Below are 13,040 nucleotides of genomic sequence, written 5' to 3' on the forward strand. Positions count from 1 at the left end.
TCCAAGAACCATCAATTTGACAACAAGGTGAAGAAACATCCGAGGACGGAGATGGAGCCGACATGACCGCCATAAAAGATAGCGCCTCTTTCCAAGCTAACTTATCGCCCAAAACCTGAGCAATTATATAATTTGTCTCGATCTCTAAACTTTAATTTTTTTTATGGCCTTCCAGATTGCCCATAAAAATCATGGTAATTGAAGAAGTTGATCAGGATCACCCTGTACATCCCTCCAGAAAACAAAATCCAAATTTGAGTACACCGACTAATATGGAAAATCCCCTGATGAGACCGGAGTTAGAGATAAATCCTAAACTTCCCACGAGTGAGGGCATTCAAAAAAAAAGTGATTAATAGTCTCAACTACAGAGTCGCACCTTTTACACCAGATATTTACATTGGACACTTCAGTGTATCTATTTACTTTTATAGATATTTTTTACTTACTAGAAATACTTACTTTATATTTTTTGATAAATTTTATTTTATTTTTAAAATTTTAAACCCGCACATCGGACGGGTCCTAATCTAGTTTTCTATAAACTATGTGAAATTAGTTTTCTCTTAATTCTTCAATTTTTATTGGGTTGTCATAGTCTCATAGACTCAACGTAATTGAGTATATATATTTTTTATCTTAATATTTCTTATAATTTTTATATCAATTACTGCTATATTACATATTTTATTCGTAATATTTTTGAGCTAATAATTTTAATGTAGAAGAAACTATAAAAATGTGAAAGTAAAGATACATAGTTGACTTAATGCGTGCTGTAGAGATATTTTGGAAGTTGTGGTAAAAAGCATTCTTCGCCGGTTAATGTTGACAGTGTAAAAAGATATTTTTAGTGTTGAAAAGTAGGTAGTATATTTGTAAATGATGGAAATAAAATGACGGTTTAACCGATGGTTTGCATGTAATATATTTTCTGAAGAAATTGTGTAATCAAATTTTAGACGAACATTATGAAATTATTTTTTTTGAGATTTCAAAATAGTAAAAATGATGAATATTTGACAATAAAATTGGTGTTTGAAAATTTCGTTACTATTATGATAAACGTTACAATGTAAATGAAAAATATTGAAATGTAAATTAGTATATTAAGACAAAGAAAAATAATAACTTGTTTCTTTAATTGAAAGTGTGTCTACGTTTTTCACAAGATAGTTTTTACTTATATATTTTTTTTAATATATCTCTTTATCATTATTTTACTTGTATTTTAAAATTAACCTCGCACATCGGGTGAGACATAATGATATATCTTAGACATAATCTAGTTTTCTTAATAAACATATCTTAGACCTAATTAATCACCATGAGATCTGTAACATCCGTGAACAAGAATCCCGGTTTGGGAGTTGCATCGGTCGATGAAAATTTTGCATCGGTCGATGCAAGGTTGTTTCTCTGCGTATTGACTTAAGTCAAACGCTGCGTTTTGGGTGAAGGAAAAACCCTTAACGCGAGTTTTGTCTCATTTGTGGGTTGTGGCTGTTTTTGAGAGAAACGAAAAGAGAGAAAAAGTTATTGAGAGTTCCTGGTGATTTCTGGAGATTTGTGGCGTTTCTTGGTGAGATCTGTAGCTCGGATCATTGTAGGAGCTTCCTAGAGGCTTGTTCTTGCTTGTTAGAGGTTCAGATTCTTCTGTGGCAAAGGTAAGTGCATGACCATGACTTATCTAAGCTAGAGATCTCTCTGATTTGCTTGTTATGTGTTGTTAGGCTGGTTAGATTGTTATTTGGGACGTTAGGAAGCTTTCTTGTGGCTTGGGATCGAGTTTCGTGGTTGCAGGAATGAAGATCCGGCAAGAAGCTTCGGAGGAAAACGTTGCTCGGCATTGCATCGGTCGATGCACTTTGTGCGTCGATCGATGCAGATGCGAGGACGGCGCGTAAACTCTAGGGTTTTTGTGTTATGTCGAGCATGCGTCGGTCGATGCATATCTTCGTAGTCTAAGATAATCAAACAAGGGTCGGTCGTTTCAAGATCCAATACATTTTGATGGCTTCTTGACTTAAAGTTACGTTACAATCTCAAATTTTAAATCTTCATATCTCATGAGTCCTTCAATAAATAAGTCAAAGAATTTTTGTTCCTTTCTTTTCTTGTTTTTGTTTTTAACTGTGCTTACATTGAAACAAGATATACTTTAGAAAACATCTCTGGTTGGAAAAATATGGACAGGAACAATGAAACATATTAGCCAAGATATCTATCTATTTGGGATGCTCAACGTTTATACACTTAATCATGGTAACATCACGTGTATCTCTATCTCTTGGTTTCTTGCTTCTCACAATCGGACTTTATAGAAGCATTTAGTTTTCTAACCCATGTGCAATGACATAGCTTCAATCAACAATGGCTCACACTACGCAATCTCTTATATTTAAGTTTAGATCATTATCCCAAGAAAGGTAGACTTTTCTACGTAATTAACGAACTAACGTTGATGAAGAATGCTGAATGCCAATATCAATGCAGGGATATCTTTGTTGAGAGTAACTAAATTCGGTAATACTATCACTAATGGGTTACTGGTCATTGTTCAAAGCGAGTGAGGATCAAGTGTTCAAAACTTAGTTACATAAAGTAAAGGCTCATTGTTCAAAGCTAGTGAACGAAACCAATTTAGTTTGCCAAATTCGGTAATCCTATCACCAATAGTTATACACACAATAGACGAAACCAATTTAGTTTGCCAAATATATAATTAGTTTGCCATGAGATTCATTGCACATATTCCTTTTAATTGTTACTAGGTTTTGAACCCACGCTATGCGTGGGTTTATTAGATATATTTTGATGAAAATTATATATGATTAATTACAATAATAAAATATTATTTTATAAAAAATTAAATTAGTATATCGTTTTCATTGTCAAAATTTGTGATAATTTTCATTATTACTTTTACCATCTGGTTCTTCGTTATAAATTTTTTTCTTTTTCTTACTCGTCAACTTCTTCACATTCTTCCACTGATAAATCTTTTTTTAGACTACCACACAACTTATTAACCCATCAAACTCCAAGAACAAAATTATTTATTTTCTCATAAAATTTATGAAATTCATGAAGAGCAGCATAGTTAACACATGCATCCAATTATTGATAATTTTATCTATATACTTATTTTGTTTTAGATCCACACGTTTATAATCTTCTCCAACCAAAATCCTTACTTGGTTTATAATATTTTAAAAACATAATAAAATATACTAATAATTATTTACTTAATATGAATCATATGATATATAGAAATATGAATACACTATAAGAACATATTAATTAAAAATAAATAATATCAATTATGTTATATCATCAAATAATATCAACTGTATCATATTCTCAAATAACCGTAACCGTATATAACCGTAACCGCTTGAACTGGAACTGTATTTAAACGTAATCGTTTAACCGTTTAACCGTTTATTAAACGGTTATAGTTAAGGTTAAACAATATTTCTAACCATAACCGATGGTTAATAAACCATAACCGTGACAACCGTAACTCTGGTCATGCCTATGTATAGATAATAAAACATGTGTGTTTATTATCCATCTTTCTTCTTTAAACTCCAAAACTTGACTCAAACATCAAATCAAGGTCTTGCGATGTCAATCCTTTCCTTAGACCCAAAAATAAAAAGTTAATGAAAGAATATCAACTCATCTATAAAATCATACACAAAAATATATTTTGTAGCTCATAAGAAAGAAAAAGCACAAACGTAGATAAATAAGATAATTTATGTTTTACATCAATATTTATAGTATTTTAAACTTTTAAAAGGTTTCGAAATATAAAATTTGAACCTTTTAAAAAGTTTCAATATTTATAATATTTTAAATTTTAAAAATTTACAAAGTATAATATTTAAAAACTTTTTAAAAGTTTCAATATTTATAATATTTAAACTTTTAAGAATTTTAAAAATTATAATATTTTTTTGAAACTTTTTAAAGTTTTAATTTGATCAAATAAAAGACCAGATTAAACCGAATAATTTTTAAACTGGGACGCTTGATAAATCAAGCTTTCCTGCTCATTCGTTGTTGGAAGCAATTAATATATTAGTTTTGAACCATTGTCTAAAACTTTTCTAGCCGATGTGGGATATTGTGCATTGTTCTTTTATTTCCATAAATTTAAAATTTTCCTTTTTCTAAAAAATTCTGGAAATTTTTTTTTTTTTTTTGATGAATGACATGTCAAATCCTAATAGTTTATTTTAAAATAATTCTTAATATAGAAAATTAGAATTTTCAAAACCTTGATCAAATACTTCTTTGGATTTTGAAAGTGTAGAAGACTTACATTGCTTTGGTTCTCCATATGATTCAAGTGACAAATTTAGACTTTTCTTGTGAACATCAATATGGTGAGGAACCTTCTTTGGCTGAGATGATGACTTAGGCTTCATCTTCTCGATAAAGTACTTGGTCAATTCCTCAAAAAGATCTAATTGCGTCTTTGTCTCCACACATTTTGGGGTTTTCTTTTGATATGGAACTAAGGCTGGTTTCTTTTCAGGAACTTTTTGGATTGTGGAATTAGCTTGGGGAGCACGGTGTAGCACTTGTGGAGCATACTTGTTCCTTAGAAGCTTCTTAAGATCTCTCTACATTGTGATATTTGGCTCCTTGTAATACCAACGGTCATCAATTTCTTGCAACCACCATTTGTAAGTGTTTCCTGTGAGTTGGGTAAGTGCAAAAGCTAATCTCTCATTTCCAGGGATATCCTTGTAGTAGAACCAATCCTCCATGTGTTTCTCCCATTCAAGGTAATCTCCTTTTCCTGCAAATTTATAGAGTTTATGAGCTAAAGAGCATTTTGGAAGAGGAGCCAAACCTTGCCGTCGCTTAATCTCGTCACTATCATCCTTCTTTCAATCGAATACCGAAAGAAGCAAACTTGAACTTCAGGTGTACCGACAATGCAAGACTGGTAAACTAAACCTTGAAGATGCTCTGCTTTACTTCGACAAGCTTCTGGAGACAAAACCCATACCTTTGATTGACACTTTCAATCACTTGTTCGGTTCAATGATGAAGCTTCAAGGATCTAAGGAAGTAGTTTCGATGTATAAGAGGATGTTGAGACACGAGGAGGGTGTTATTATCGAGCCTGATTTGTGTACTTTGAATATTCTGATTAACGTGTTTCGCCATTTGAAGCAGTTTGATTCTGGGTTTTGTGTTCTGAGTGATATGATTAAAAGAGGGTTTGAGCCTGATTTGGTAACAGCTGACAGTTTGGTGCTTAGTTTGTGTTCTCAAGGGAGAGTGATTGATGCACTTTAAGTGTTTGATAAAATGTCTCAGAGAGGTGTTACGGTTGATGATTCTCTCTATGATTGTCTTATTGTTAACCTCTGTGAGTTTGGCGAGACTGGTACTGCTCTAAGTTTGCATAGAAGGATGATTGCTTCCGGTTTTAAGAGTGATGTGGTTATCTACAGTTTCGTAATCGGCACCTTCATTAGGAACAAGTCACTAGACGAAGCTATGGCTGTGTTTGAAGAGATGACTGCGAGTGGAGTTTCTCCTGATATATTGGCTTTTAGGATGATGATTACTGCACTGAGTACCTCAGGGAGGTTTAACGAGGCGCTTAAATATTTCGATGAGATGATTACTCAAGGGATCTCTCTCCTGATCTGTTCATTTATAACTCTTTCATCTCTGGATTATCCAAAGCGGGTTTGTGGGATGATGTTACAGAGATGATCAAGGAAATGGTGAGCAAAGGTGTATCACCTGATGTTTACACTTATAATATTTTGATACATCGTCTTTGCAAAGTCAGTAAGGTGAATGAGGCGATTGATATATATGACTCAATGATCAAGCGAGGTCCAGAGCCTAACGTAGAAACATATCACTCTCTGTTGGATGGTTTATTTAAAGGGTGTAGGCTTACGGACGCAACTGAGTTGTTCAAATCGATGAGGCATCGCGACGTTAGGCTTGATGTTGCTACTTACAATATAATGATTAGTGGCTATTGCAAGAATGGGAAAATTGAGGAAGCCGTCCAGCTAATAAGAGAAATGGATTGTAAAGGGTTGAAAGCAGATATTTATACATACGCAGCATTAATCCACGTTGTTAACCAAGCTGGAGATTCAGAAGTCGCTAAAGAAGTCGTCGATGCAATATGCAAGTCTGATTGCTCTCCAAGCATACAGCAGTACAGTGTTCTCATTGACTGTTTGGTTAAAAAAGAATATTTTGAAGAAGCAAGAAGACTGTTAAGACGAATGCAACGTGAGGGGAAGAGACTGTGCGATGGTTCATACACGACGCTAATACATGGTTTAAGCCAGGCAGGAAATTGGGACTTCGCCCAAGAAATCTTTTATGCAACTGGTCATACTCGAAGCATAAACCAATTCGGTGCTCTCATCGATGGTATGATGAAAAATGGAAAAGTGGCTGATGCGAAGAGACTTTTTGATGAGATCCCGGACAAGGGTTTGGTGCCTGATGTCATTACGTACAATATAATGATCGGTGGCTATTGCAAGTATGGGAAAATAGAGGAAGCCATTGACATTTTAAGACGAATGACATGTGAGGGTCTGAAACCAGACAATTATACATACACTTCATTAATACACGCTTCTTGTCTAGCTGGGGATTTAGATGCCGCGCAAGGAATCTTCAATGCAATAGGGAAGTCTGGTCATTCTCCTGACATATATCAGTTCAATGCTCTCATCAGTGGTCTGCTAAAAAATGGGAAACTGGAGGAAGCAAAGAGACTCTTTGGTGAACTCCCAAACATGGGATTGGTAGCAAATGTCGTAACATACAACATAATTATTGATGCCCTCTGCAAACATAAGATGCTATCAGAAGCCAGAGCATTGTTCTTTGAATTAGAGCCTAAGGGTTGTTCACCTGATTCTGTTTCGTTTAACACTATTATATCTGGCTTCCTTGAAGAGAACAAGGTTAAAGATGCAGTTCTGCTTCTTGAGAGCATGCTCGATAGGAAATTTACCCCAAACGAAGGTGTTAATTGCAGGCTGCGTCAACTTCTTGCTCGTGCTGATGGACGTAAAACACTTCAGCCACTTCTAGACACTTACGGGAAGAACATTTTCGAGTGAAATCAATGTAATCATAGATGGCACTGACCTGATGATTTATAGCTATCATATCCCCACCTCCAATGTAATCGTAGAACATATTCGAGTGAAATCAATGTAATCGTAGATGGTATTGACCTGAAGATTTATGTACATTTTTCCAGTGAAGGGAAAACTTCTTTAAGACATAAAAGAATCACCAATGGAGGTATAACAAAGCAACTATCAGAATGAATTTGTGTAGCTATGTTTGCTAGGCAAAGAAGTGTTCCTCCATGAGCCACGCTTGGTAGCCACTAAATCTGGTGACTTATCAGACCTCGCCTTCTCCAAGTCCATCTCTTGGTCAGAACTTTCTCCAACCCTGAACTCCGGGTGGGCATACGCATCTCGAAGGAATGCCCTGAGGTTTAGATTTGGCTCACGTGTGCGTTCCAGTGTATCTTTGATCATAGCTTCCTGCTTTTGCTCGGAACATCGAAAAGGTAAGCTTACACATTTCACTCAAAGCTACTAGACATACCCAGTTATTTTTGTCTCTTAAGTTTTAACTAACCTGCAAAGGATATGTGACAAAAGCAGGTTGGTAACGACATTTGCAGTGTATGTGGAACCCGATGGTCAGCAACGGAAGCACAAGAAGCAAAGGAGTGGACTTAGAAGCGTGTTTAGTGCTTAGAAGACCCATCAAGAGCAGCTGCGACACGATCAGTGCGGTGACAACACGCCTGTGAACATCAGGCCAGAACTTCCCTGCACTCTCATACTTTTGGTTATACACATTTATTACCTGCAACGAAGCCTTCATTGTTACTTTAATGATGCTCGAACGTTGGAGGAAATGGATGCAAAAGATTCAGTTATCTCACCTGATGACGGTACACTACGTAAGCCAGGCCGAAGAAGACGAGGATAAAGGGAAGAAGGATGGGGCTAACTGTTGCATAAACGAGACCGAGAAGAAAGTAGAGCTGTATTTGAGGCTCACCGGTGTTGAATCCTATGGTTCCAGGATCAGTTGCTTCTTCCCTATCTTTCTCAGTTCGCACGAGGAAGGAGTTCTTTAGATGATAGATTATGAGCGGCTTCAACCTCAGTATCTCCCCAGCAACACCTGCCCACCCATCCACCATTATATATGTTATAAAGAAGGTCGCTTTCATTGGAATCGAGACGCCAATTGTCTTTGGAATACTGCCAGAAATAAAAAGTCAGAATGATATGAGATTTCCCGGTGAATCTAGGCAAGGAGAGTGTCTAAAGAACGTACTCGTTTGCAGATTGGTTAAGGAAGCTGTTGAGCTGTTGAAACGCAGTCCCGGTGACTATGCTTCCAAGGAAAACATTAATGAACTGGAACATGTAGAATCTAGATGCGGCTCTTCTTTCTAATGAGGATGTGCTGACAAAACCTTCAAATTTGGACATTTGCATCAGTATTCTTGGGAGGAAAAGAAGGAAGATCTTCAAAGCGATTCCAGGAAGGAAACCTTGGATGATTGACTTTAACAATTTCCTATACACAAAGACCAAGCAACGTAAGGTTTTAATCAACCCGGCACATATCAGGTAGATATATTCAGGGAGATAGACAGAGACATACACTTCTATAAGGGGCTTCAAGAAAGGAAAAGCCTTCTCTATGCCTTCAATGTTGGCGAGTGACTGTACAAATGCTATTGGTATCATGAAGAAGAAGGTGAGGAAGAAGTATGCTACGCCGACTATGAGCCTCCTTATCTTAAGGTCTACATATGGCAATGCCAGATTGTCATAGTAGATGTCACGTGGCTCCGCAGCCCACTCGGTTAGCCACTCTGTTGGGTTTCTTGTCTGTTGAGTTTGAGCACAAACCGCTGCTCCCCAACGGCTCTTGAAAGATACAAAAGCTGCTGGAACTATGGACTTTGTGCCGGTCCTTAATCTCTGTTTCTCCTCAGAGATCTGAAACATCCAAAGAAAGTTTGATTAAATGTTGCAAATGAGGTTGGGGAATAAAAAAGAATAGCACAGAGTAGTTAAGTTGAGCGCTTTACTTCTCTGGTTAGACCCTCGACGGCAGACGTGTAGTACTTGATTCCATCAACTTCTTCACCAAAGCAGCCAAGAAATCCCATCTACTTGCAGACATGGAGATGAGTCTTAAGAGAAGAACAGAAGAGAAACGTAAGCTTATGTGCTTTGCAAATGTGAGTTTACCTTAATAACTGGCCTGTTATTTAGATTTCTCATGTGTTTGTTTATATTGTAATCGAGCAGATTCTGCATTTGTTTCCTCGTCAGAACCAATTCTGAGAGTTTGGTTGCATCATGGACTGCCTGAGTTAAAACAGATCAAGATCATCAACTCAGGAATCGAGTCAAGGATGGACATATCAGAAATCCTGAAGATGACTTTACCTGGAAAGTGAGGTAGTGATCTGGATGATTGACCTTGAAGAAATGTTCAACAAGTTCACAGATTGATTCATGAGGATCTGTAGGAATGTTTCTTACCAGCACCTAACATCAGTAAGAAAAAACAGGTTTTCAGCTTATTCTATCACAAGTAAAACTCAAAAGAGCATCGAAAGATTCGAAGTTTCATTACAGTGAACTGGTTAGGTCTCCTTTGGTCATTTGCAAGAAACTGTAGCCTCATTAATGCTATATTCTGGTACTCTCTTTTCAGGATAAAGCATGTCCAAAAGGTGATGGCGTAAGCTGCACACAAATGCATCCAAAATCTACAGAAGATGAGGATCCAATGAGTGAAACATATTGGACAAAGAAAAAATAAAAAGCCACCAAACTTGGAGAAGCATCTCTTACCTAGGTGACCCATTCGGTATATTTGATAACGAGAGTTTATCAATATCACTGAAACTTATATTAGAATGCCTTAACCGGTCCAATCCCTTGTTTGTCCAATTACCAGGCACCATTGTCGTAAAAGCAACACAAGCTATGGGGAAAAAGATCTTGAGCCTGCAAAATTTTTCCACATGGCTCAGAAGTCTTAAAAACCAGGAGGAAAACAAGAGGGCTTAGGGAGATACATATAGTATGTATATATACCCGAGTAAGTAGATCCTCAAGTAGACAACAGAATCCAGTCCAGCGTGATCGACGAGCTCGGGTTCTGGCATTTTTAAAGCTTCAGGCATCCAGTTAAGGAATCGAATATAGGACCTGAAGTCCAAGTTGATAAATTTGCTTCCAAAGCCACCTGTTTGTATAGAGCTACTTCTTAAGCCCTTGAGATACCATTTAGGGAAATAGACTCTGTCATTTACTGGTTGAATCCTGAATATAGCAAAAGCTAAGAGAAAAGCGAATGCTGTCACTATATTGATTGCTGCTGCTACTCCAATATCGTTTATTGTAGCCATGCGACGGTGAAAGAAGACACTATTCTTCTCCTGTAAAGAAAAAAAGATTCAAAGGAAGAAGAACACAGATTCAGAGTTTGCAAGTTGAGGTCAGAAATATCCAAAAAAAAAAAAAAAAAAAAAAAAACAAATCAATCGCAACTTGCTGTGTTTTTTGTTTTTACACAGAGAGCATCCCAAAACAGAAACAAGAACCAATCTGTCACAGTCACACAGAGAGCATCCCAAAACAGAAACAAGAATCCAGCTTTTGGTAAATTAAAGAAAAAGACCAGATTCACACTTCAGTTACCTTTTAAAAGAGCTAAAAGACAAAGCTTTCTTGTTCTTGCAGGAAAAAGATTTCAGACCAAACCGTCGAAGACAGAACAGTGACAGAGGACGAAGAAGAAGAAGAAAAAGCAGTTTTTTTCTTTGCCGGGTTTTTAGGAAATATGTTCAAAGATTCATTCGACTAAAACATTACTGCGAATTTATTGTTTAAATGGATCCGTGACGGTGAAGGTGTGAAGAGAGAAGAAAAAAAAAACTTGTTAAGGAGGACATGGCAAAACGTGAGCCTTCAGTGTATTTATGAAGATGCTCTTCGTGGCTATGATAGTGACTAAAGAGTAAATCAAAACCGTGACCCTAAAAGAGAGAAGATGATGACAAGAAAAACAATAGTAGATGGGGAGTGAGTTTTATTTTTCTTTCTTTTTTGGAATTTGTCTGGTAACGTTTTTATTTGATTTGTCGATAGTCCGGTGCGTAAAACTAGTGGCTATGATTACATTTGGTTTCTTGATTTTGAATAAAGGTAATGGTGTTAAATACGTGTATAATGTAAAAGTTGATGGACCCTCCAAATAAAATAAAACGGTTATTTCTTTTCTTTTAGCAAGTGTGAACATGTTCGTGATATATTTACAATTCACAACCACTATATTTGATATTTTTCGAGTTTTTAATTGGTTTTTTTTTGGGTGGATAATTGAATTATTTGTGAAGGTGACGAGGTATTTTTTTTTGTTGCTTTTAAATTGTAAAAGTGGGTCCGAATCTACTTTTTGCCAACATATAAATTTGGATTTAGTATGCATTATCCGTATTTAATATGTTGGTTTTTTTGTCAAAATATATTTTTTTAGGTATTTTCTAATATAAAACAAACTTATATAATACAATATTACTAGGATTTAACCCGCGAGACAATATTTTTTAATTTTTAAAATTTAAAATTTATAATATATTTATTTGTTATTTTATTAATTTTAAAAATATAATTCTACAGGTATTTGATATAAGTATTCAAAGTATATGATTTTTGTAATGTTTTCAAAGTTTTAACCCGTGTGGTATACGTATAGTTGTAATACATTTATCTCGTGGTACACATCTAAAAGTGTTTTAAAAAAAACAATTCCACTCAACTCCCTATATGGGATTAATGTCAACCCGTCTCACCAAAATCAAAATAAGTTTTTGCGTAAAAAAATCAAAATAAGTTTATTTATCAAGTTTAATTATGTTAATTGTTTTACCAAATTAGCATATTTTATAGTTTATAATTTTCCATGTCAATATATATAGTTTATGATAATTAATAGAATTTTAATTTTTTTGGTAATTCCTCAAAAAATAAAAAATAAACCAAATTATATGGGGGTTTTCAACATATTTAATGTGACATTTATAATTGGATTTCCGGTTTAAGAAATTTATTAATGTTAATATAATTACGGATATTGTAAACTTTTGTTATGAAAAATCTGTTGTATATCATTTAAATTTGAGAGATTTTAGCATCCATAAAAAATAGTTTTGGAGATTTAATTGGTTAAAACTTTAATGTGTAGAGTTGTTTTTGGGAAAATCGGAATGTATAGATGTTGTTAAGATTTTATGGCAATAAATGTAATAAATGTTGGTCAATTTAAGAAAGTTTAGTATTTGAGTTTCTCTGCAGTGTTATTTATGGAATTGTTTTAAGGGTTAATGTTGTTAAAAAATTTAAATAAGTAAAACTTAAAGGGCAGAAACTAAAATGTACTTCAAAAATATTAATATAGATATATTTGGGCAACCAATCTTGAAGTTATTTTCTAATTGTTAATGTTTGGTTGACAAAAAAAAAAAATACAATATCATATAACCAAAATTGATAAAACAAAGAATCGAGCTGAACTTAAAATCAATAAAATATCTGAACCAATCCTCAATTCTTATATGTATACGAAGAATCTAAACCGAAACGAAAATCAAATGTTTATGTGAACAAGCCGAAATGCCTAAAAAATAATTATATATCTAAAATATTAATTATATTGAGATTTAATATAAATTATTTATTCAAAATTACAATTTAAATCCAAACATAACAATTATTTTAAACAAAAATAACCAAAATACTCGACATAATCAAAAATATTTGAAAGTTCTTAGCTATAAATGTCAAAATTGTACCAAATTTTATTTAAATTTAACCATTTTTCTTAAAATTTATATTCAGGTAGTACCTAGAACTGAACTGAAAATATCTCGAACCAAACCAAAATTCTAAAATAGTTGAATA

The 13,040-nt window shown here is 34.6% G+C and overlaps 3 protein-coding genes across 13 annotated transcripts; 2 read left to right on the top strand and 1 right to left on the bottom strand.

The window, feature by feature from the left end:
• The first annotated feature begins 4,351 nt into the window (after positions 1-4,351).
• Positions 4,352-7,308, top strand: LOC147930680 (uncharacterized). Its single transcript, XM_087478468.1, has 2 exons — positions 4,352-4,451; positions 4,550-7,308. Exon 2 carries the CDS (start codon positions 5,745-5,747, stop codon positions 7,134-7,136), a length of 1,392 nt encoding a protein of 463 aa, XP_087334594.1. The 5' UTR covers positions 4,352-4,451; positions 4,550-5,744; the 3' UTR covers positions 7,137-7,308.
• LOC104732106 (pentatricopeptide repeat-containing protein At5g39350-like) lies at positions 5,068-5,734 on the top strand. The gene is made up of 3 exons (XM_087476983.1): positions 5,068-5,259; positions 5,344-5,618; positions 5,719-5,734. The coding sequence occupies exons 1-3, from the start codon at positions 5,068-5,070 to the stop codon at positions 5,732-5,734; spliced, it is 483 nt and encodes a 160-aa protein (XP_087333109.1).
• Positions 7,223-11,259, bottom strand: LOC104732105 (hyperosmolality-gated Ca2+ permeable channel 1.6). 11 transcript variants are annotated; one of them, XR_015574544.1, is made up of 12 exons: positions 10,779-11,082; positions 10,173-10,516; positions 9,927-10,082; positions 9,706-9,841; positions 9,516-9,617; positions 9,315-9,434; positions 9,152-9,232; positions 8,719-9,059; positions 8,386-8,631; positions 7,985-8,229; positions 7,672-7,905; positions 7,223-7,574 (listed from the first exon to the last, which is right to left on the bottom strand). XR_015574544.1 is itself a non-coding variant. In XM_010451636.3 (12 exons), the coding sequence occupies exons 2-12, from the start codon at positions 10,484-10,486 to the stop codon at positions 7,341-7,343; spliced, it is 2,289 nt and encodes a 762-aa protein (XP_010449938.2). In that variant the 5' UTR covers positions 10,487-10,516; positions 10,779-11,259; the 3' UTR covers positions 7,223-7,340. The 11 variants fall into 11 exon arrangements, 8 of the variants coding, with proteins under 8 accessions (XP_010449938.2, XP_010449936.2, XP_087334589.1 ...); XR_015574545.1 differs by having other exon boundaries at positions 7,223-7,577; XR_015574547.1 differs by having other exon boundaries at positions 9,706-9,818; positions 10,779-11,030.
• Positions 11,260-13,040: the final 1,781 nt, after the last annotated feature.

Source organism: Camelina sativa, chromosome 12 (assembly GCF_030686135.1).
Source record: "Camelina sativa cultivar CO46 ecotype springtype chromosome 12, ASM3068613v1".
Classification (NCBI taxonomy): Eukaryota; Viridiplantae; Streptophyta; class Magnoliopsida; order Brassicales; family Brassicaceae; genus Camelina; species Camelina sativa.